Raw genomic sequence first — 26,530 nt, 5'->3', positions numbered from 1 at the left:
AAACAGTTTCTCCATGGGAAAATCTGGTATGCTATTTGCTAAATAATTAACAATATAAGTTATCAACCAGAGAAAAAGGTGTGCCCATATTGAGAATTTAAAAGCTCTTATGTTTTAGCAAGTACTCTAAATTATACATGACATTGGAAGAAAAAAATCACAAGCAATACAAAATATTGCAAAATAATGTAAAACATAAATATTCAGATATACCAATTGTGTGAGACACTATCAGTTGCATACTTCAAAATCTATGCTCCACTTAAATGAGAGGTGAGTGCTGTTACTTTATGGGACTTATGGGAAGGTTGTTCAAAGGAAGTCAACTCAGATAGCAAGGCCTCTGTTAGCACTTTTCTACCTTCCTCCTTTTCCTAACCTCCAACAGGACATGGTGACATGAACTCTGGCAGGCACTGTAGCCTATGTGACAATGGCAGTCATGTGCTAGGAAGCAGAGCACCAAGTAAAAAAGTCTTGGTGCCTGAAGAACCACCGAGTCCCCAGACCAGCTCTGGACTGCTGTATCTCTAGAATTCTACAAAAGAAGGAAACTTCTTTCTAATTCAAGCTGTTGTTATTTTGGGGTTTCCTATTATATATAATTATTTGGCTTGTGAATTTATTCAAATGATACTTTCAACCTTTGACATCTAAGCTATAGATCAAATCTACTTTTGGGGCCCAAACTCCCACTTGGTATGAATGGATTTTTAACTGTAGAGTGGGGAACAGATATCTGAGATAGTTAATTATTCAACAAAAAATATTTGGTTAACTAAAAAAAAAAAAAAACCTGAGAGTAAATTCAATTTGTTTTTGCCATGTCAATACAAAAATAGGTTGTTCAGGAAATTCACTGAAGTTTTTGATTTCTCAATCTTCTCATTTTAAAATGAAGATAATATTGACCTACCTCAAGAGCACAGAGGATTAACTAATTAACAATTGTCAATCACCATGAAAATATAAATTTTAAGAAGCAATAAGACTTTTCATTAAACTATTAATGGCTGTGCTAGGAATTTCTTCCTTCACTGGAGAAAATTTACATTTGATAAGCACCAAAGGCTCATAGCATAGTAAGAATAAAACTTAAATGAAAATTATATCTGAAGACAGTTCATGACATTTTAACAAAACCATTAAGGCAAAAGATGCTACTATCAAATATCTTCTCTTGGAGACAGGCTCAACATAACTCTGTTGAATTAAGATACCTCATGTGGTGGTCCACACATTCTTGTATTCTACGTATTCCGAAACTGTACAAACCTAACTCTCTTCTTAACAGTTGTTCATAAACTCTACCATACTTGATTCTCTTTAAGGTGCTCACCGGACAACCTAATGTGAAACAGACTTTTATTATTTCCAGGTTACTAACTGACTACATACTCGTTTTTTGTGTGTGTGCAAACCTACAGCACTTTTTACACACACAATTCCCCAAGAGGACTCTTGAATATTCTGAGTGTGCAAATGCTGTGACAGAATTCTACACTTACAAAATTATTTTCTGAGATACCAGAATTTGAACTCAGAGTCTTTTTATCCATCTATAATTCTCTACCTAGAATGTCGGCCTTTCCCTTCCATCCCACATCTTCCTTTTAATTTCCTAATGATTACTCTGGGCAGAGTTCACCTTCAGATTCTTCCACATGGCATCTCCTATCAGCTCCTATGAACACTTGCCTCTCCCTTCTTGGGAGAGTCATAGAATTTACCACCCATATTAGTCATTCTGGTATATAATGATGTATTGCCATATGCAACATACATTTTCAGGTATACCTGTCATTGTCAAATACTGTACGTGTATTTTGTTCCTCAAGTGCACAGTAAGATTCTAGGCAACAGGTTTCATGACTCATATTTCTTTTTTGCCCTCATAATGCTCAGCAGAAGATGTGAATACAGCAAAACTCACTAACACATACACAGTAAGTATGTTGCTTTAATACGTTTGGTGCACTGCAAAAACAGTCAGCTGTCTTTATGGTCATTTGTTAGACAAATGCACTTCTTTAGGCACTATCTTCCTGGAAACACAAACTACAACTCTCCCATATTTAAATGACCTAACTTAGACCCAATGATTTTCCAAACTATTGATCACCTGAACATCTATTATAGCTAGACAAATTCCGTGATGCTTACGCTTGCCTACTAAGAATGGGGTATAAATACTTTTCATTGCACTAAACTGAGATTAATATATGTTTTAATTTCAGAGCTAATTTATAAAACTAGAGGTAAATCTTTTGAAACCATTCTAAAAGTTGCATCCATAATTCTGTGTTACTAAATAAATACGCTACAAGTAAAAAATGTTTTAGTGATATCCGTTGCATGATATCTTTTTATATATACCAGAGTATAGGCTAAAAACTCATAGCAGGGCCTTAATTTTTAATATTTTGTATAGAATTAACCTAGAATACAATGTTAATTTTATTCACTGGGTTTGGGAAACAGGTCTTTCTTCTTTATTCCCAAAACATAACATTCTTTATTTAAAGAATGTTAAACGTCAAGACCTTCCTAAAAAGGTAATAAATGCAATTAAACTAATTCTCATTTCCTCCATTTGGCAGTTATCCTTAGCAGCAATAACACATTAGTTCTTTCTGAATTTTAGAAGGGGAGAATTTTAAGATGGAATGCCAAATAATAACTCATACTAATTCTTTCAAAATATTTCAGGATTCTGGAAGACATTCAAATCTGGACTATGACTCATGTGAGTTACTCTTAAAGGAAACACTATCTTCTTTAATAATACCAATACTACTAACACTAATAATACAGAATGTTTACCACATCCCTTCACTGTCCAAGCACCTTGCCACGATGACACATCTACCAGCTCATTTAATGGCCACAACAGTAAAAGGCAGGCAATGGTAGCACCTTTATAGGTAAGAGAACTTTGGATTAAACATTTAAGTAATCTGTCTAAGGACATACAACCAGCTTTGGGAGAACTGCGATTTTCATTTTAGTCAGCCCCTCCATCTATTACAGTGACATTTCTACCAGTCCCATTAACCACACAACACTTTTTACTCATTTTAACATTCTGAAGTTTTGTTAATTCATTTCTCCTGTAGAAGATTGGTAAGAATTAATTACTACTGAATGATTACATTGATTTTTTTAAGCTAATGGAATTTTTAATGAAATAATATGAAGGGAGATGATGGGAAACTGCAAGACTGAAAATCAGATATAAAAGCAGCCTGTTAAGATTCACGAGATGGCCATAGATTCTAAGCGATGAACAGTAAAATTAAATGTCTGGTAATTTCTTTCTTTGGGGGGGAAGGTGGGCATAACCAATAATTCCTTAGTAATAAGATTTCCCATGGAGATGGACCTTAGTATATTTTTTTCAAAAAGGAAAGAAAGCCCTACATGCTCTAATCCTATGAGACTAAAGCACCCTTCTTAGCTTCCATTTGCTCGATTTCAATAAGGCATTAAACCTTGTATGTCAAAACGCCTCATATTGAAAGACAAGCTAGCCAGCCTTAATGCTTTATACATCCTGCTTTTACAGACAAGATTTGTCGGGTGTCATTTCTACTTGCTACAACAATCCCAGCTACCAGAGGCCTTATAAGTAGTAATCAATCTGAGAAGAAGAGATCCTTCTTTATTAAAAAGAAAAAGAAAGAAAAAGCTGAATCAGAAACAGTGTTACAAAAATTGGAATAAGGCTGGAGAGAAACTTAGGCAAGTCATAAAAAGAAAACCAAACCACAATTCAAGAAAAGAGAAAGTACTTAAGTGGCCAGATGTCTACCTTTTGGTTCTGGCCTAAGTACACAACTAGTGCTTTCAACAATTCTACCCGGAAAAGTATTTCAGATTTAAAACAAGCAGAAAGGGAACCCACTATCCAAACCTGCTTCTTCTTATTCCTCGTAAAGAGTGATGGCCACCAAATACAGCTGAGGAATTCAGAAACACAACTAATCAATTACCACATCTGGATGATTTTACCTCTCATGTATTTATTGAATTTGGCCATCCCCTCCACCGTATGACCATCTGCATTGGTTCTGATCCCATCATCTCTTACTAGTACAATTGCAAGAGCTTCCTATCTCAAAGCCCTTCCCCACAATGTTCCTTCCACAATCTAACTCTGCAAAATAGAATCTAATCTGAATATGTGTTCACTCCCCTGCATAAAATATTTGATGGTTACCCACTGCCTAAAACAGTCATTACTGAACATTCTTAAACCTGTAAATTCAAAAATCAAATGAAATCTGACTTGAATATTCATCCTGGGCTGCTCTGGTTGCAGGGAATGGAGAATCCTTGCTAACTCAACTCCCTACCTCCACCTCTACCTCGCTGGTATCTGTGAAGCTGCTCAGAGCAGTCTGAAAAATGCAGGCCAGAGAATCAAAGTTGAGCCTCTTGGCATGGTGTCCCCACTACCAGATCCTGCCTTCCTTTCCTGGTTCATTGCAGTACTTGGCTCCAACGTGGCTTCCAATGATCCCTACCTCCTGGTATTCACACCTTTGGGTAATTCTCTCTCATACACCACAGCTGAACTGTGTGACCTGTAGAATATGGCATAAGTAATGTTATGCCACTTCCAGGATGAGGTCATAAAAGACACTGCAGCTCCCATCTTGAGGTATCTGTCTCTGCTATCTGTCTGTCTGTCTCAGAGTATTTATTCTGGGAAGCGCCAACTGCCATGTCCTGAGCTACCCTACAGAAAGGCCCTTGCAGTAAAGCCTCCTGACAGGTCTTCAGGCGGAAGCCACACAATTAAGCCCACAAGTAGATACCCCAGGCCGGGCACAGTAGCTCACACCTGTAATTCCAGCACTTGGAAAGACCAAAGTGGGCAGATCACCTGAGGTCAGGAGTTTGAGACCAGACTGGCCAACATGGCAAAACCCCATCTTTACTGAAAATACAAAAATTAGTTGGGTGTGGAAGCACATGCCTGTAATCCAGGCTACTTGGGAGATTGAGACAGGAGAATCACTTGAACGCAGGAGGGGAGGTTGCAGTGAGCCAATATCGCACCATTGCACTCCCGCCTGGGCAACAGAACCAGGCTCAATCTCAAAAAAACAAAAAAGAAAAAGAAAAAAAAGAGTGGATACCCCAGCCATCTCCAGGCCACCAGATAACTGTAGCTCTGATCGACATCTTGATGGCAACGTCATAAGAAACTCTGAATCAGGATCTTCCAGGGAAGCTGCTGCCAAACTCCTGACCTATAGTAACTTTGACAAAACACATGGATGTTGCTTTAAGTCAAAAACTTTTGGAATAATTCTTATGCAACAATGAATAACTAATACATTCATATTCTCTCATTAATTCCTCACCTTACACATTTTCCTACAGCTTAAAATTGCCCAGCAGATTCTATGCTGCATCATACCTCTTTCCTATTCTTTCTCTTCTGTTGACCTGAAACACCCCTTTCCCTTTCTTGGCCTGGCTAACTCTTGCTAATCATTCAAGACATCATGTGCTCCAGGAAACCACCCTGATGTGCCAAGTTGGCGTTAATGACACCCCTACCCCCCGCAAAACCTCCCCAGGCAAATTATTTATTTCTCAGAATATCCTGGAACCTGTATTCCCAGGATTTATTGGTCAAACAGTAGGACCCTGATTGACAGTTGTTTACTGAACTAAACTGCTGACGCATAGTGATATGGGAAAACACACTACTGGGAAGTACTATTCACTTCACTACTTGTGGATGGTCTTCTTAGTGTAGCAAGAAAGGGTGCCATATACTCATACACTTCACATTTCATTATGCTGAACTGCAGTATCTAATCAATATAATAATAGTTATATTATTAGGCACTTGTCAGTATTTTAGCCTGGTGTTTCTAAGAAGAAAGCTATCACTGTATAGCTGTCAGGCACTAACTTAAGCTCCATCTGGAAGGGACCATTAGCAAAAGTTAAAGCAAAGCATGGTTCTTTGCTCTTTTGCTAGGCACTGAAACTAATGAATTGCAAAGGGCAGGCAGACTGCTTGCAGAAGGAAGTTAGCAGTAATGGAGGGAGGCAGAAATTAACTGGGGGAAGGGGATGCTGTGTTCATCTATGCTGCTTCATAATCACTGCTTCAGGCCAAGCGACAAAATAGTATCAATAACGCCAAGAGAAGCTCTGCTTAGGTTTCTGCCGGCCACAGAAGGTGATGGTGAGAAATGACTGAGGTTAAAAGATGGCATTCTTTCTCCCAACACAGAGAGACACTTTGGTGGAAAAACAAAAGAAATGAACACATCAATGAACTAAGGCTTGTACCCAAAAACTATGGCCTTGGAAAAGGAAGAAAAGCAAAAAGAGAGTGGCAGAAAAGTACAGACTATTCAGAAACAGAGGAACAAAAAAGCAACTCAAATATGAACTCTCACATAAAATTGTAAATCTTTCCCTTTAAATGCATGATTATATATACATATATATATAATATTTAATATAAATATTAAACCAGATCATACAGCCACAGGACATGGCTTTTTAATAACCAGCATAAAATACTGGTGAAATGCAAATACTTTACATAGAAAATAAAATTAGATATAAGAAATAGTAAGTATATAATAGATTTGACAGATTCCTTTTTAAAAAGATTATAAAAGCATTCTCAAGAGTCTGTCAACCTGATAATTTAATTATAGAGGGGAACAGTTTTACAAAATAGACTATATGAAAGTTAAGTTTAAAGGCAATCTGAGTAATAAAAACATACACTTTAAATAATTCACAAATTAAATGAAAAAATGTTTTGTTGGTACAACCAAAAAATATATCTTAGTGCTTGAATGTATAATAGTGCTTTTTCTAAAAGTGTATTTCTTTTAAATTATTTTAACAATGACAAGCTTTTCTATAAAAGTCTATTTTGCAAGAATGATAGAGATAGGTAAGTTGGTGGCTGCTCTTACTTTTATTTTCTGCTTTTATAACCAGTTCCTCGTTCAAAAGAGATCTGAATGTCTACCTCCTATTCCAGTATCTCCCACAGCAGAAAACCAAGAGCTCTGAGGTCATCAAAATGGGCACAACTCCAAGAAAGCCACACAAGATGGATCAGTCTTCATTAAATAGATAAACTGACATTAAAAAGAACATTTCTCAAGACTAATTGGAATTTTTACTTGAAAAAAAGGTCCGTGTACACACCTACTATATGCATCCTAATATTAATTATGCATTTAAAGGTTGAAGTTAATGAAGCTTATCATCCATGTCTACATTTTTATTTAGTCACCAGGGGGAGCTAATTCTGCTCCGTGAGTAGGTAGAGTCTAAGAGTTAGATTTAAAAAAAAAAGGGGGGGAGGGGGAGGAGATTAAATTGATGTGGTATTAAATATATTTCAAATATAATAGTGTCCATAACGCAAACATATTATACATGCAAAGAAAACAAAAGAGAATTAGGTATATATCTTTTCTTGTTAAGTTAGAAAAAAAAATGAAAGCCATAAATTAATATAGTATTCCTGTGTTTAACAGAGGACATATATACGCCCAGTCACTTATGACACTATGATTCTATATTCTAACAGCTAATCTTTTGCTCAAAAATAACCCATATAATTACATTATAATTATATTGAAATGAATGTTTCTTTACCCTTTTGCTTCATATATTTTCTTCTGTTCCAAATATATTTTTTAGCACTTTTAATGTGTGTTCAAAGAGTTCTGCCCAATAAGCTGCTTAAATTCATTCTACAATTTACCCAGGAGACACAATCCCTTTAAACTTTGAGATGCTCCACTTGGAACAAAGAGGGGGAAAGGGTTCAGAGTTTGTGGAATAATCACCTCTAATCGATCAATTTCCCCTGAAGGTAAAACCGAAAGAAAGGAGGAGCGAAGAGTTCCAGTCCAATTCCTTGAAGTTTAAAGGAACTAAGCCCCAAGGCACAGTGTAGAATGATTCCTGCCTTCCCCTCCCAACACCTATTAAGAGGTCATAGATCTCTGTGACACGCTACCATTCCCGAAAGACAAGATCCCCAGTCACAGACTTACCACAAAGAAAAGGGTGTGGAAAGAGTCTACGGCTAATAGCTTTTTTAGTAACCCACTCCTTATAAAAGGAAACAGATAAAGGTCACAAGCATCTTAAGTAGAGAACATGAAAACAATATATAAGTAAAGTCAAGCAAAAATGTAAAAAAATCAACATCTTAAGCTTTATCATGTTGAATTTCACATTTTGAGAACAGGCTAAATGTGGCAGAGCCTTTATGTGCACACAGCTGTATCCAAATAGCTGAACATTGGCGCTTACAAGATAGACCAATGACTGGAGAGGGCCTAAGAAAGAGTGGGCCTCTTTTAATTCATCTTCCCCACAAAAGAGATCCCACTGTCTCCACATCCCAAATACAGCCCTTCATTTATAATTTTTACACTTCTCCACAGGGACAAACTGACAGCTTTCATTACCATCAATGACCATCAAGGACACGGTAGAAATTCTTGAAGATATTCTCCCATGGTTTGTGTTCTTGACAATTTATTTACAATTTTTGGCAAATGAATCCTGAAACCACACAGTTAGATCATTATATATTCATTATTAATTATACAACTAAGGCAAAGCGATTTATCTAAAACTTCTGTAGTTCGGCAGATATCCAAAGGTAACATTTTCTTATATACAGATAAATAATGATAATTTTCTTCTTGAATTCTATTCATTTCAAAAGACTAATTTAAAAAAACTCAAATTAGTCAAGAAACAGGTGATTTGTGAACACAATTATAACTAATATAAGATATTCTCCACTTAGGTTTTACTTATTAAAATTAAAGCGAATATACCCATCTGTTTTCTATTTCTTGGAGAGAACATCCTTCAAGTACTGTCCATTCATAATCAGTAGCTTTCTTGTGAATCATAAGTTATTCAAGCAGGCTAAAAGTAAAAATGCCTAATAAAATATGGACACCAAAACTACAGAGAAAGATTTCTTATAGTACCCCTTCAAAATCCAAACTTTTTAATTTTAGTTAAGAAATGTAACAGATCATCACTTATACTGGGAAAACATTCATCAGTATAGACTGTCCTTTCATAAATGCCAATTACAATACCCACAAGCATTCAAAGGGCTTTGAGAAAATAACAGATCTAAAAGCAATTATTTTACATCCATGTTTTGGTAGTGAATTTTACAAACAAATATATCAAGAATAGAATGCCAGACCAGGTACTAATACTCAAAAAATTCTGCTGCAGCAAAATCAATGTGAAAATAACAAAGCTTGTATACTAGGTAATGACTGAACTGACCCTCTAAAACTGGAAAAAAACAGCATACCCAGCCTACAGTTCAGAAGTCAGAAGCAACTATGGATGATCCTTTGGTAACTGCATAGAAGAACTTGATCGGAGCCCTAACAGTTGAAGAAAGTGACACATTCAGACCCACAACTTTCTCTAAAACTGAGAGAAACAGAGATTTGGTGAGTTGTTTTTTACCTCATGAAGTTAGTGATATTCGGTAACAGTGGTCTCTGAAATACAGGGTACATTACCCTGCAGGAGAGAGGATATTCTGAATAGTCAGAAACCAAGCAGAACAGACACCAATCAGAAACAGCCATCCAGGTACTAATAAGACCTTCCTGGGTAGCAAGGAGACAAACACTTCTCCAGTCAGCTGGGTGGGCTGGCTTATCTGCCCCTTTCATCCCATCTCATACTAATGCAGTCTACCATGTCCAGCGAAGTGGACTTACAGATGGATCGTCATATTTAATTTTCTTTTTTTTTTTTTTGAGACGAGTCTTGCTCTGTCGCCCAAGCTAGAGTACAGTGGCACCATCTCTGCTCACTGCAACCTCTGCCTTCCAGATTCAAGCGATTCTCTTGCCTCAGCCTCCTGAGTAGCTGGGACTACAGGCGTGTGCCACTATGCCCAGCTAAATTTTTATTTTTGGTAGAGAAAGGGTTTCACCATGTTGGCCAGGCTGGTCTCAAACTCCTTACCTCAGGTGATCCGCCTGCCTCAGCCTCCCAAAGTGTTGGGATTAGAGGTGTGAGCCACCACACCTGGCCCATCATATTTAATTTTAACTAAACTAATCTAATTCATGCAAAATCCTCAAATTTTGACAACTGATTTAAAAAGTTTTCTGCTTTAAAAAAAAAAACTGCAGGATATTGATAGTCAAGCACAAGTAATCAACAAGAAAATGGCAAATCTGGCCCTTCCAGGCCTAGTAAAAGCTCCTTGTCACCCACCATATGAAAGGGAAAGGGAGGGGGACAAACAGTTTCATCAGAGTTGACTGAAAGTTATCAAAACAAATGCATAGAAGTTAGATTATCAGGAAAGTTCTTAGAAATATGAACTTATACCCACCACTAATAACAACCTCATGGGAAAGAAAAACTAACATACATTCTCTCCGGAGGTTTTGTGAAGTGTTTTTTCAGTTTCAACAGCTATTAAAATGAATTACCAAAATAAGCAAACATAGACCAGGACTTCAAAATAACATAAAATTATTTTTAAATCCTGCTTATTTCATCTTTATCTAATTTTTTGATTTCTGTTTTTGTGAATGTTGCATAACACATGTATCTATGTAATGTGTTAGTAAATATATATATTATGAAAGTGCATACTAAATTTTTTGGCAAAAACATTTAGAAATCACTAGTCTAAAAGTAAAATGCATAGAGATGGGCTGGATAATGGAATCTATGGCAGCCATGAAACTGCATTTTGAGGGCTTAGGGAGATTTGCAGAACGAAGTAGGGTAAAAACAGACATATTTTAGGCACAAAATGATGAACTGATCAAAATGGAAGGAAACAGGAAAATAAAACTTATAGTGCCTTAAGCCTAATTAATATAGAAATAGATTAATAATATATAAATTAATAACAAAGTATAATGAATTAACATAGAAATTAATATAGAAATATGCAAATAAAACTTATGCCTTAAGCCTAATTAATATGAACTAAAAAGTTAAAATATCACATTTATCTTATGTAATTTATTTCAACTAGTGGTTTGATAAGGAAAACAGCAAAAAAAAAGTTCTAAGCAGTTTCAATCTGCTTTTATGAAAACGATGCTTCATTCTATAAACTGCTCATTTCCCTTATTCCCACTGCCAACAGAACTAGCTGTTAGAGCACTTTATTGTTCATTGGAATGAACCAGTCTTTAATTTGCCACAATCATATGACACATGTATACTCACTTTCACATTTTAAAAAATTCTTTGGCCAAATAATAAGGATATTCCAGATGTCAAAAAGTTTTTAGCTCACAAAAACTGTATGACACTTCCAGGAAGTTTCATAACATTTAAAACAAAATTAAATGGACGTACTACTTTACACTGATGAACAACAAACACTCATCAATTCAGTTCATTTTCCTAAAAAATGTGAACAGGAAGAGGATTTGTAAAGAAGCTCAACCCTGGATAGGGCTTTATATATGTGGTCTACAGACATGTTCCCCAGAATTATAGCAGAATGACCACCACACATATTTCTACACACTCATCTTCCAATAGTATGGTAGACCAGAGGGTTAAAAACTAATACAATGCTATTTAGTTTTTTCTGCAATTACGCCCAGGCAATTCACATTAATGATGTGAAAGAACACTTAACAGACAACTCAAGTTTGCAAATTAGCAGGAGAGAGGAGAAAAATGAGTCAGAACAACAAGCATAGAGTATTACCAAATGCACTTTACACATTTATCCTGTTAAGTGTAGCTTAGTTTTGATGATTTACAATGCTAGTTCTTACTCAGTTTTGTAAGCATAACAAAGTCTCTGTAATCTCAGCCTTCCCCATAGCACCCTGCTATTAAATCTTTGTTGAGCAGTGTGATGAGACCCCTCTGGCTTCCAGCCCTCCCCACCCCCTGAGGGAATTGGCAAGAAATGATAGGGTTTGTGGATTAGTAAAATGAGAGGTTCTCTGTGCTTTTCCTTCTTTAAATATATATTTTGATAATCTGTCTTCTGCATCAGAGAGTCCCAACAGCATTAGAGTGTTGAGTCCCCTGCCTTCTAGCCTCCAGGAAAAAGACAGCAGGGCTGGGGCAAGACAGGTGGTTTCCATCTACTGCTACAATTGAAGAGAGGAATTTAATTTTTTCTTTCACCTTTCCCCCTACTCCTTCAAGCAGAGATGATACATAACTTACTTATATACGTTGGACTGTAGACTCCAGGAAAACTATACCATGAGACAAAGTAGAGAGAACTCATCTGTGAGTGTCACCACGTCCTTTGCTATCTTCAGGGACCATTTCGTTCTTTCTTAGATCAAGGATGCTTATCCAAAAAACTGTCCAAATTCTAGAATACTCTCTCAGTGACAGACTCCACGAACTGTGTATAAGACTCACATTTCCTTTATCCCTGCAGGATCCACTGTCTAAAATTTCAGTCCATATGGACAGCTAATCATTATTTGACCTGGCACATAATCTTACAGCTGACTTTCAAATCTGGGTCTAGAATTGATCATCTTGTTTTGTATTTGACCTTCATCTCCAAAGGCTTGGTTTGATCTTGGCTCAATTTCAAGACTTTTGATGCAGAGTGAATAGGTTTTCATCAAGGCAGACTCTCCAAGGAATGTGCATCACCCTTGGGAATGGAAGTCACCAACCGAAAAGATCTTAAGTTATCAAGAAAACCCTCCGTTAAAAGAAGGGAAGAACCTAAGACAGGATTTCTATGGCTCTCTCATAACAGAACTACCCTGAGTAACCCACACAGGCATCAGAACATAGCATATATCCCTTTTCTCTTATTTTGCAAATCTACAAGTTGTAAGATATCTTTCACTTCTAATCGTACTGTATAATTAACCCTCTAGCACACTGCTCAAGGTTCCCTCTTTCTTTACACAGATTGTTCATCAAAAAGTCTTCAGGCAATGGTATAGCTGGGTAGGTCCAAACGTGTCAGGAACAACTTCAAGATTAATAGAAGGGAAGCCACAAGGAGCAAAGAATAAGTTGAGAAAGCAGCAAGATAAGACGATGGAATGGGCAGGGCGAAAGGAAGGGGGGAAATATGGACAAGGAAATTAAGAATCTTGGAGAAAGGACCAGAATTAGAGGAAAATTAGTAAAGATGCAAATGGGGCTGAATGAAGTTAAAAGACAAAAAGAATTTGAAAAAAAAAAGAAAAGAAAGCAATAAAACCAAGAGGCAAAAAAAAAAAAAAAAAAAAAAAAAAAGGTATACATAGAAATACCTTCCTTTGCGAAATCCAGCACTTTGTCAGTAGGGGGGATGGAAGGGGCGGGGAGAAGGGCAGAGAGAAGCAGCACCAAGAGTGAATTCAAGCAGTGGGAAGCAAACACTGGAACTGTCAGACTTCCCAAATTACACTAAAAGGCTTTAACCAAGCAAGAAGGCAAAGCATAACATTACTTTTTTAATTAAAATGCTTCCAAGTGTCTTTAATCTTTTCCAGATCAGACTGGAGGGTTCAGCCAACTCAAGCTTCAACTTTAACACCTTCAACAAACATGAATGATTCCTGATTTCATTTCTCCCTTGTGTTTTTTGTTTTTTGTTTTTGCCTCCCCCTTGGCATCCACTTTGACTTTGCCTCCCAAATCTACCACCATCCCAAAGAAATCATCCTGAACAACAATAAACAGGAAAACACCAGCTATTAGATACTCTTTCTGGACATGTACATCAACAAGTGGCAAGTAAGCCTCTCCTTTTGCGGGCAGGGGGGTGTTGGACAGAGTTTGGCTCCTGTCGCCCAGGCTGGAGTGCAATGGCACGATCTCAGCTCACTGCAACTTCCGCCTCCTAAGTTCAAGCCATTCTCCTGCCTCAGCCTCCTTCAGTCCCTCAGCTGGGACTACAGAAGTGTGCCACTATGCCTGGCTAACTTTTTTTCTATTTTTAGTAGAGACAGGGTTTCACCATTTTGGCCAGGCTCGTCTCAAACTCCTGACCTCAGGTGATTTGCCCACCTTGGCCTCCCAAAGTGTTGGTATTACAGATGTGAGCCATCACGCCCAGCCTCTACTATTCTACCTCTGACTAACCTGCTGTAGTACATGAGCACAGAATAGATTCCCTGCTTTCAGAAAGCTTCAGACTAAAAGAAACCGAATATTTTATCAGTTTTTAAAAAAATTTAACTCATAAATATTATCTTCATCATACCACATGTGGAAAATTCAGCATATGCTGCATAGATATTATTAAAGTTGTATGAGACAGGAATAATGCCTTTTGCTTTGATTCAATTTCATAGAGCTGAACATTAGAATAACTATAGGGCAGGAAAAATTAACCACTCAGTAAGTAGAACTTGAAGTTTGTTTTCTAAATTATATGAATTTTAAAATAACTTTTAAAATTATTAAAAGTTTTTTTAAAAGTTTTAAATAACTTTTACCAAAAGAGAGGATTTCTTGCTAGATTAATGTACACTGCCATGTCAGTCCAGTGAGTATGCTGAAGTTCCCATGTCTTTATACTGATATTAGTGCTGATTCTACATAGGCAAAGCTTTGTTTAAAGCACCAGTTATTCTACTGAAAATGGTATCTTACTAATTATCTGCATTTAATGGGACTTTCCAAAAACGGTATGTTCTGGGAAAAATACAACTTAATGAAGTCAATTAAATAGACATGAACTAGAAAATCCACAAAAAATACCAATAAGTAACCAACAGAATGTCAAAATTAAAGACAGACAATACAAGTGTTATTAGCAACCATGTACAACCAGAACTCTCATCTATTGCTGGTAGGAGTGTAAATGGTACAATCACTTTGAAAAAGAGTTTGGAAGTTTCTAATAACGACTAAACATCTCCTATCTCATGCCCTTCACCCAATGACCCAGCAATTCTACTTCTAATGATAGAAATAAAACATATGTCCACAAAAGGATCCATAGAAAAGGTTAACTAAAACTTTATTCATGATATTCAAAAACTAAAAATAAAGTATCCTTTGACAAGAGAATGGAAAACAAATTATGATATATTCATATAATGGAATACTACATAGCAATACAAAGAAACACACTACTTACACAACAATATGAATGGATCTCATAGACATTATACCGAACAAAAGAAGCTGGACGCACAAAAAAAGGGTGCATGCCATATAATTTCATTTATAAGAAGTTCTAGAATAGGCAAAATCAATCTATGGTTAAAACGACTCAAAAACTGATTACTTCTAGTGGAGCATTATTCATCTGATGAAGCGTGAGGGAACTTTCCAGGATGAAAGAAATGATATCTTAAGAAGGGTATGTCACATGTGTGTATTGATTTCGTCAAAATTCACCAAACTGTATACTTATAATTTATGAATTTCACCGTATGTAAATGTTGCACTAAAAAGTACAGCATTAATAATCATAAACAAATATTAAACTCAGTTTGCCTATCATGGTGATATAAGTAAGCAATTTTGAAACTACTTACTGTATATCCCAGGCTCAAGAAACTGAGTGAACATATTAATAAGAATAATGGAAGCCAGGTTCCTCTCTGTTAAGGAAGGCAGTAACAAATACAGAAAGGAAAAAGACTAGGATGTATCTGAGGTACTGAATTGAATGAGAGGTATCAAAATGAACATATGGTTTTTACTGAATAAAGAAACATACACATATGTGTATATACTTGTATATGTGTGAATTTTTTTATGAACTATATTATATGTGTATTAAGTATGCATGGGCTGGACATGGTGGCTCACACTGTAATCCCAGCAATTTGGGAGGCCCAGGAGGGTGGATCATGAGGTTAGGAGTTCAAGACCAGCCTGGCCAAGATGGTGAAACCCTGTCTCTACTAAAAATACAAAAATTAGCCGGGCGTGGTGGTGGGCGCCTGTAATCCCAGCTACTCGAAAGGCTGAGGCAGAGAATTGCCTGAACTCAGTAGGTGAAGGTTGCAGTGAGCCGGGATCATGCCACTGCACTCCAGCCTGGGCGACAGACTCCGTCTCAAGGGAAAAAAAAAAAAAAGTATGCATGTATATTTCCTACTTCTGTCTACTGAGAGGTCTTTAAGTAATGGCATACCTATAGTATTAAGCATACATAGTATCCATATCTTGGTTTCTAAATACCCTTGTCCTCATTAAGAACCAGGACTCCTTTAAAAAAAAAAAGAAAGAAAGAAAGAAAAAAGAAAAAACACACTGGCTGATTGAAGGACTAGGACAAGAAAAGACCACGATAATTTTGTAGCATCTATTTGCAACAGAAACTAAAGTTCTCAAATAATGACGAAGGTATATTAAACACATTCAGGATCCTGTTTGAAGAGACTCCCATTGGCTAAATCTATAGCAATCTGGGTATCAATACAATGAGAGTAATGAATTATGACCCACTGAATAAAATCGAAACCTAAAAGATGACAGTAACATGAATATACAAATAAATAAGAAAGAATATTACAATAGGTTAACAAACAGACAAAGTATGAACTTGCAATAGACATAAAAACAGTGAGCTTGGCGTGGTGGTTCATGCCTGTAATCCCAACACTTTTGGAGGCTGAGGTGGGAGAATCACTTGAGGCCAGGAGTTTGAGACCAGCCTTGCCAACATGGTGAAACCCTGTCTCTACTAAAAAGTACAAAAAATTAGCTGGGCGTGGTGGTGCGGACCTGTAGTCCCTGCTACTCGAGAGGCTAAGGCGAGAGAATCACTTGAACCCAGGTAGGTGGAGTTTGCAGTGAGCCGAGATCGGGCCAATGCAGTCCAGCCTGGGCAACAGAGCAAGACTCTATCTCAGAAAAAAAAAGAAACAGTTGGTAAACATTTTATGAAAATGTGGATGTTTATATAGTATCATCAAAGTTATCCTCCCACAAATTACTAATCATATACAAAGAGAAATGGTAACTTTATAATGAAAACTGTTAGCAGATACCACCTTAAACAAATATTCAATGTTAACATCATCACCACTGTAACCAACTAACATCATGTACTTCCTGATCTGATGCACTGAGAGGGTGCAATATCACTTCTTTATTGCTCCTACTATAGGAGCCTGAATACTACAGGAGCCTATGAAACCTGAATTTAATCCTTGGGAAACATCAAACGAACCCAAATGGATGAGCATTCTGTAAACTAACAGTCAGCTTCTCTTCAAAAATGCCATGGTCAGGAAAGACAAAGAAAGGGTAAGATAACATTCCAGGTTAAGAGGTAAAAGAGATGACAATTAAATGTTATGCATGATCCTGAATCCTGGAGGAGGAGAAAAAATAGCTACCAAGGACATTATTAAGACAACTGTTGAAATTTAAATATGGATTGTGAATTAGATAGTACTATTTGTGTTAACAGTTAACTTTCTTCGTTTTTTCTCTGAGACAGAATTTCTCTCGTTGCCCAGGCTGGAGTGCAATGGTGCAATCTCAGCTCACTGCAACCTCCGCCTCCCAGGTTCAAGCAATTATCCTGCCTCAGACTCCCAAGTAGCTGGCATTATAGGCATGTACCACCACACTCAGCTAATTTTGTATTTTGAGTAGAGATGAGGTTTCACCACATTGGTCAGGCTGGTCTCGAACTCCTGACCTCAGGTGATCCACCTGCCTCAGCCTCCCAAAGTGCTGGGATTATAGGTGTGAGCCACTGCACCCAGCCAAAAGATTAACTTTCTCAGTTTCGGTAAGTATACCATAGATATGTAAGAGAAGAGATCTGTTCTTCAGAAATACACAGGATATATTTATAGAGGTGTGATGTCTCCCACTTTCTCTCAAATGATTTAGAAAGAAACTGCTAAAGGTGAGAGAGAAACAGAATAAAGCAAATGACAAAAAATGTAAGCAACTGGTTAATCAGGTAAATGATATGCAGGTTCCTTGTATTATTTTTCTAATTTTTTTCTGTAAGTTTAGAATTGTATGAAAATAAAAGTTGCTCCCTAAAAGCATATATAAACTGTAATATATATGTGTATGGCCAATATTTATATAAGCAACATGGATTCTCAAACTTCTGTTCCAGAAAATGTTTATGGGTTTTCCAAAAGAAAGATGATTCTGGAGCCTGATAAACTTGCTCACTATAATCCCTTTCTAAAGAGAAGAGCCACAATGCACTTTCAATAAAGAATCCAATTTAACGGATTTAATCCAACATTCCACAATAATCTATTCCGAAAACCTTGTTAAAATAGAACACACTTTAAAATCTTATAAAAATATGAATATGCAGTGGAAAACAGTCAGAGAACCACTTGTCCAATAAACACATTTCCTATACTTCCTTAACTGAATAAAGATTTGTGCTGGGAGAATAAGAGGCAGAGAGAGACGCACGCATACACACACATAGGAGTGGTGTCAGCTTCAAACAGGAGTAAATGATGTGTATCTTACAGACATCTATCTAAAATGCCCTACCCAGGCTCCTATAATGCATTCCTGTAGGATATATTTAAAGGGAGTAAATATTTGGTGAGCTGAGTCTCAGTTTTACTTAGTCATTACATCGAACATGCTATGCAATATGTTACTTTAAATCTGACTCTTCCAAGGAACTGCATAGCAGAATAGCTTGCCAGCCATAATGAGCCACAATACCTGCTATGGGCCAGGTATTGTGTTAGGCTCAGATACTTTGAGAATAAATAAGACACAGTTTCAGTCATTAATCAGTTTTCAGTCTAATGAGTGAGATGGAAAAGTGAACATACCCAGTGAGAACTGTGGTGCCCAAGAGTAAGTATTGGACTTTATGGGAACACAAAAAATGTGGCTAACTCAGACAGAGGGAAATCAGGAAAGGTTTCCTTCAGGAAGTAATGTCTAAGCTAACATATGTTAATTTCCCATGCTGTCTTTGAAAAGGTATTCAAAGGATTTTAAAAATATTATATTAGTCATCCAATATTCATGTTCTGCTCCTACATGGCATCATGTAAAAAAGAAATTAAAAAAGAAAACACACCCTAGCCATTAACACCTAGGTGCCTTTCAAAATCTAAGAGGGCTGTGACACTGAGGTTACAAAATACACCCATTAGCTATTAACATCTAGGTGCATTTCAAAATCTAAGAGGGTTGTGACACTGAGGTTACCCCAAACAACCATCTCAGAATTCTCTCAAAAGCGCCTCTAGACTTAGCTAGGTATAAGAATAAAATAATTAGAGGAGAAAAACGCATAAAGGAACAGACTGAAAAAATCAGAAATAGAACAGTACAAGAAGACAAAAAAGTGGTAAGTATTGTTTACCTGTCAGTTGACATTGATTAATCTTGTGTTCTGTGATATCGCTCAGCGATTCAAACACCTGGAGGCAGCTGTCGCAGCTGTGCACAGCTTCGTCTTCCAACTCCTCCCCGTCTTCCGGCCTCTTCTTACAATCTAGTGCCTCTCCATCTTCAGTCTTGTCTTCAAGTTTACAGTTGGGGTCTGAAAGAAAATCAACACTGTAAGTATGGGGTTTAAAGACAGGTTCTTTTAAAGTAACTTTTAATCTTCTTGCTACCAAAAACAGAAACGTTTTCCTTGAAGTTACAACAGGAGGGCTTCAATGCAGATTTTATTACAGGAAAATCAAAAGTGAGCCTCTCCTAAAATTATTCAGTTAGTGATTATCAAAAGACTTCTTCCTTTTCCCCACCATGTAGCCCTTTTCCTATCTCTCCCATCAAATCACTTGCCCACTCTTAAGACTGACTTTGCCATTTTTCATAGCCTTTTAGTTTTTGCTTAAAAGAGAAAGATAAATCACTTTTAAAATTTAAGCCTCCAATGCAAAAGGAAGAAAACCCACTGTGCTGAAGAATGAACTCTTTTTTCTGCTAAATATACTCTTTCAAGAGGAATTACCCGAATTAGCCAAAAGTCTAGAATAAACTAAGCTAATTACCATAGGCACAAAATTGACCTTTACTTATAAACTGGTCAAAACACACAGCTACTCCATTCTTTGTTAGACAGTGATAGCAAAACAAGCTCTATCACATAGCAAAACATTCTGACAAACGCAAACTCAAGTGTAAATTTATGTCTCCTGTTTTCAAAATTATCCAAAGAAGTGAAATAAGATATACGAAAAACAATTATAAATTAATAAAGTCAACAACTTGGGTTGGCATTATCAATGTTGTAAAGCTAATTGTTGTGAAAACTAAAAATAGTTTCATTTAACCCTAAAAATGATACACAAACAGCAGGGAGAGGTGGGGCTGCGGGATTAGGGTGCAAGCACGGGGAATGCTTTCACTTATAGCTCAATAAATGCTTTTTGATTAGTTACTGTCCTTTGACTCATTTCCTCCCAAAGAGGGAGGGAGAAAGGAACTGTGTGGGGATGGGGCAGGAGAGTATCTCTTTGCGGGAAATTAAGAGAATAGGGTAACACAATCAGTGACTGAATTTATGGGTCACTGATTTCCAGTAACAAAAAGTCCTCCAAAGTCATAAACTAGATCTCAAAATATAGTAAAATGAAACTAGAGATTTCTATTTTCTGTAAGGCCTTGACTAGTCAATGAAATGGTTACAAAAGAACTGCATCAAGATACCTAAGAAATACGTAATGCATTTTCTGTAGCCACATTTTACATGACTGAAATATTACTGTTAATGGCTATAATAAATATGGCAATTTAAGTATAAATATATTTAATTTTTTAAATTTTGCTTTTTAGAGATGGGTCTCACTAGGTTGCCCAAGCAGTAGTGCGGTGGCTATTCATAGGCACTATCATAGCTCACTGCAGCCTCCAACTCCTGGTCTCAAGCAATCCTCCTGCCTCAGCCTCCCAAGTAGTTGGGACCACAGGCACATACTGCCATGCCCAGCTATTTAATATTTTTAATATTTCATTAAATGTTCCAATCAAGAATCCACAGAATCAAAATTAACCAATTATTTCTCAAAAAAGTCCATAAATACCACCGCACCACTCTGAGAGTGCTTTCTGCTATCTTGCACATAGCACGTTTCTATGAATGCTTCTTCTACAAGTCACTTATACTCCCTTTTTTGTCCGGCAGTTGTTCTAAAACCTTTCTTCACGTCTGCAATAAAACATAACTATATTTCACCCTTCCGATGACTCACATATGCCAAAATCAACATATATCACAATGTATCTGATAATCTCTTGGGTTTTTTAAAAAAAGCAAAATTCCCATCTCAAAGGGCATATAGTTTTGTTTGTTGGGGTTTTTTCAAAAAGAACACACTGTTTAAGTAAATTTTTTTTCCCCAAAAAAGAACACACAATTGGTAAATTGGCAAATTGGTAATTTGGGTTGATTTGCCATCTGGAAAATTATTATCTCAACATTCTACACAGTGCCCATTTCAGTATACCAGGATTTAGACTGCTCATTCCTGGGGAGAGTAATCACAGAGCTTTTGCATTTGTCTTTCACTTTGCCCAGCACAGTTTTGTATCCAGGTGAGTGCTTAGTAAATACTATTTAGTGATGGTGAGAAGGGGAAGGAGAAAAAAATCGAGAGTACCTTCAAAAGTCCTTTACTGGTATTTTTTCTGTAAACAGAAACAGACCAGTTACCTCCAAAGTAAAAAGCACTTGCATGCCTACAGTTTCCAAAGCTGAAACTATAGGACCCATCACATTCAGGTTTGCTTCTCTCAAATATTTCATCTGGGGCTTCAGATACAACAAATGGCAATGATTCAAAGATCTTCAACAAACTAAAAACAAGTGGTGAAATACTGCCAAACTAGACAGCAATTCAGGAAAATAAATAACTGTCCCAACTATGGCAAACTGACCCCAACACCGTTAAAACACTTATTGGAAAGCAGCATGCACTCATGAATACTCTTGGTTGTTTAGCATAAGTTTCCAGTTTCTCAAAAAAACTGATAGCACTCAGGGAAATGTCGATGTTAGGTCTGAATTTTAATATGAGTATTTAAATGCCACACATCCAGTTTGCAGACCTGTTTGTTTTTAAATAAGGAGACTCTGTGAATACTTTAAGTACTATACAGAGAAAAATGATAAAAACTCACTTTCCTTATTATTCAAGAATATAGACACTTTCCATGAATCCAGTATCAAAAATACAAACCTAGAAGAATGCATGATGCTTTCGCTCTTAAAAGCTGAAGAATGACCCCCGTCCATGCTTCCATGACTGTGGCTAGTTATTAAAATGAGGGTCATTTTAAGACTAATAAAAAATGTTTTTGCTTCCACTTCTGCATTTGCAGATAGAACCCTTCAGGGACAGAAGCCAGTCAAGCTTATTCACTTCTGCTGCAACTTTAGGATGCATGCTCCAGCCAACTGGCGAATTTGTTTTTAGGTCAACACTTAAGAGGGACCCTCTGGGAGGCGGGTTCGATTATAGCCTATGATGCCTTGGTGTAATGAGTACTGGAATCTCAGTCTCTCTCCTTGTAAGATTTTTCCAACCTCCACTTTCACGAAAAATTCTTTTTTGCCCATTCAAAAGATGTGTTTATTTGTGCTGGGGCTTGCATCCCTAATGCCAGTTGATGTAGGAAGATTCTAAAAAGCTTACACTGTCAACCATTTCTTTCCCACAGGTGGCTACACTTCAATAATTGCACATGGCCTTAGTGATGTAGTTTTTATAAAGTCCTTTGAGATTCAATCATAAAAAATAATTGTATTACTCTGCTAGCCATTCAAACCTCTGACTTCAACCTAAGGGGTTATAAATACAAGGTCCATGCCTCTAAGTACTGCCCTGCCCCCAGCACCACTGCAGGAAGGATCATTGTTCTTCCAACTCCATTGTTGTGCTATAAACCCAGGGCAAAGGGTGATCTTTTCAAATATCCCTATACTCTCCACACTGCAACCACAAACTGTGTCATAGCTGCAGGCACTATTCTCTTTCCCCCTGCCCTAAATGATGCTGCCCAAATATGTTGCATTCAACACAAATGATCTCACCTCCTCAACCAACTTTCTACCTCATCCTTTGAAAACGTTGCTATGGGACACTGGATTTATACCATTCTAACTGGATAAAATGCTGAATTTTGGAACACAGGCACAACTATTATTACAAAAGTAAGTGGCAGCTTTCTGGTTCCAATTTTGTTAACATTACTTACAAACAGGAATTTAAAAGAGGCATTCTTTTCCCTGATTATGTTCTCTGGCAGGTGGTTCTTTTCTTTGTCTCATCCTCCTCTTCATAAAAATTGTTATTGCTATAACTTGGTTTAATAAAATTACAACTATGGGGAAAATGAAAAATTGCACTGGCTTAAAAGTGTTGGAGGCAATAAACCCATGGACTTCAATTAATTTCAAGTGTGGGATCAGTTTAAGGCCAACCAGCAGAAATTCTATTCTGTCCATGTAAAAATGAGGTTTCACCACATTTACTTTTTATAACCTATATAAAAGTCAAGTAAAAGTAATGAATATCTAAAAGCCATCTCAGTGGACTGGCAAAGACTATCTGTATTCTTGAAACTCATCTTACATATTTCTCTCTGTGCAACAAGGATCCCATGCCTGATCAAAGCTAAAATGTCAAACTACTGAGAAAACAGCCCAATTTCCAATCCATTTCGCTGCCTCAAAATGGACCTCCTTCCAAGCCACTTTTGCATGGAAAAGCACTGGCAAACGAAAGAAAAACTAAGAGATCATGTGGTTATAATTATTACCAGGCAAGGAATATTTCTGCAGCTCAGTGGTAAAGTAAAACTCTGTCGCTCTCTGCTCCCAATAGTGTCCATCGCAAAACAACTGCCTCATTAAATCTCTGCAGTAAGATTAATATGCCGTAGCTGCACTACATTTATAACTTGGTACTCTATAAAAAGCACATTTAATGGTTAGAGCCAGAGCCTAGATACAAAGTATTACTATAAAAACTTCTGGCAGAAACTACACAGTGCAGGCCCTCTGTTCCTCTTGCAGGAGATATAAATGAGGCTTTTCCTGGTTGATTCCAAGCATGAAGCTCTACCTTAAAAACCAGAGTCAGTTTTTATGAGAGTGGCAGAAACGCAAGATTCTGAGGATGATGTAAATATGAATGCAAGAAGATTACTTAACAACTAAGACTGGCAAGAGATGAATGAACCCAAAATACTCCACTTATATACACACGCAAACTTAAAACTGGACCACTTCCTAACAGTTTGTTCTCTGATCATAGCCAGCTTTTCACCAAATTAAACAGCTATGGCATAAATTACTCAACCTTAAGTCAACCCACACAGTGCCCAGTGAGTTCAAGAAAACTACCAACTAAAAAATACATACTGCCTAAAAAATAAATAAATAAAATAAAAAAACAAATCTTAGCTTCACTATGATGACCATGACCTTCAGGATCTTAATGCCTAAAAGTGTTAAAAAATAAAATAAAAAATTAAGGAAAAAGTGGTACCAACACTACACTGCTAGTGAACTAGTAAAAATAGAGGGTTTTTGAGACTTTAGAAAGCTCCCTGAGTTCTTTCAAGGATATTGTCTGAAAACAAAAAAAAAAAGCATTATAACCCAGCGTCACGTATTTAGGAATTCTATGCTAAATAAGTAAACAAATAATTCAGATGAATGCATTTCATACCAAAATCTCCCCAAATCACTGCAAATGATGCACCTCAGGTTAACAACCATCTTGTGCTAACTGTAATTAACTGTCTAATGATGTTGTATTTAAAGTTCATGTGTGTACACACAACTAGTCTTCTAGGTTTAGCGACATATTTAGAAGTCCCACACCTAAAAAGAAAATCAGGGAGGATCTGTTTAAAATAAACCATGTGTGAAAGCACTCCTCCCCTACAAGTATGTTCAAATCGTAATTCCTGATTTATGTTTATACTTTTTAAGACCAGAGAAAAAGTTACCTTCAGGCTACAAAGAGTTAACAAGAAGCAGAAAGCCTTCCTGGTTTTCAAAAACCAAAGGGCGGGATCATTATTTTGTGCTTTCTGGGCTCTAGATATGCATTCTAACTTCAAATCCCATAAGACGAAAACAGATTTAGGGGAAATAAATCGCACAGTATTATAAAATGGCAAGCAGGCTCTAATGAAGGAAGGCAGCATTGCCAGACTGTGCAGCCGTCTGTCCCGCACTCGCCTGCTGGTCTGCTGCCTCATTTTTTTTATTACTGTCAACTAAAGGTAAACAAACAAACAAAACACAAACAAAAACAAAAGCAATCGATGGGGTGGCTAAGGGCTGAGCATCCCCAGAACACCACATCGGCCTCGGCTTAGCAGGATTGTGATAGGCATCCCAGACAGAGACCTGGCTGGGCACCAACCAGTCCAAAGAGCTCCCGTGGTCACGGATGAGAATGTGTTCCTTTTACTTTTTCTGCAATGTTTATTTTCTAACCACTCTATTCTCTGAAAGCTATTAAATTATTTTACAGAAGAAAAAAAAGGAACCTGTCATCTATTTGTTCTTTCCTTTGTCTATAAAATCTTCTCAGACAGAAAGAATGATCTCTGCATTAAACAAAGTCGCACTGTTAAAATTTAGGCTTTCTGTGGTTTTGCTTGATTGTTCTACAGGTCTATCACGGTCCTTGAAGACCAAAGAGAAATATCACAGATGTACTGTTATCAAGGAGAACATGCCAATCGTGAATTTATTACCACTATCTACAGTGAAATTCCTTGAAGGAGGATGCTGAATGGGAAGAAATTAGCCTGAGGGGAGGTTAAACACACACACACTACACACACACACTCTCACTTGTACACTTTGCAACAAAAGTTTCTCCTCTTCCAATCAGAAAGATCTACCCAAGTTTCTTTCTTCCATTATTATTCCTTTTATCTTTAACATGAAATTTATTTAATATAAAGAGTAGTTTGTAATTATTTACTAACATATTCCTACCTTAAAGTCATTTAACTTCTTCACAATGAATTACTATGGCTGCCTTGGCACAACTTCAGTAAGCAAACATTTCTTGAACACCTATGTGGTTAACAGTCAGTTGATAAAGTCCCTGGAGATACAACGTCTAAATTCCTGTCCCAAGAAGTTTGCGACCTGCTGCAGCTTCCCAACTGGTGGGTCAAAAGCAGGTTCAAGTGTTTTAGGGTATTGATCCTTTCAGCCCTCAAGGTGACCAGGCACAGCTTAGGGTGACTGGACACTGCAAGTCTCTTTTCCCTGGCCTTGAGTGGTTTTGCCCATTTACCCAAGTTTGCCATTTGAAACTTACTTTTCTGCATATGTCATTTCACGAGAAGGGCTGACAGGCACAGGGAGAGAGAGAGAAGAGTAAGTCAATGACTACAGCAAGAAGGATAAGCACTCAGAGGGGCATCTATTTGGGGCAGGGAAATTCTACTTTAAGAAGAGCAACTTGGACTAAATTTTATTTTATTTTATTTTTTTTTTTTTTTTTTTGAGATGGAGTTTCGATCTTGTTACCCAGGCTGGAGTGCAATGGCGTGATCTCGGCTCACCGCAACCTCCGCCTCCTAGGTTCAGGCAATTCTCCTGCCT

General features: G+C 37.1%; 1 protein-coding gene across 2 annotated transcripts in view; it reads right to left on the bottom strand.

Annotated features, from left to right (window-relative positions):
- The window catches only part of ZNF521 (zinc finger protein 521), a 293,772-nt gene that overhangs the window by 244,358 nt on the left and 22,884 nt on the right, over window positions 1-26,530 (bottom strand). For both annotated transcript variants that reach the window (XM_032293156.1, XM_032293155.1), the window contains one exon: window positions 19,301-19,480. Coding sequence is in view for 1 of the 2 variants with exons in the window: in XM_032293155.1 (XP_032149046.1) it covers window positions 19,301-19,480 (180 nt within the window). In the remaining variant the exon portion in view is untranslated. The remainder of the gene's footprint in view (window positions 1-19,300; window positions 19,481-26,530) is intronic.

The sequence above is a fragment of the Sapajus apella genome, unplaced genomic scaffold, assembly GCF_009761245.1.
Source record: "Sapajus apella isolate SASKATOON/1434 unplaced genomic scaffold, GSC_monkey_1.0 scaffold29, whole genome shotgun sequence".
NCBI classification, from domain to species: domain Eukaryota; kingdom Metazoa; phylum Chordata; class Mammalia; order Primates; family Cebidae; genus Sapajus; species Sapajus apella.
The sequence above is the reverse complement of the archived record's forward strand: the minus strand, read 5'-3'. Positions and strand labels throughout refer to the sequence as shown.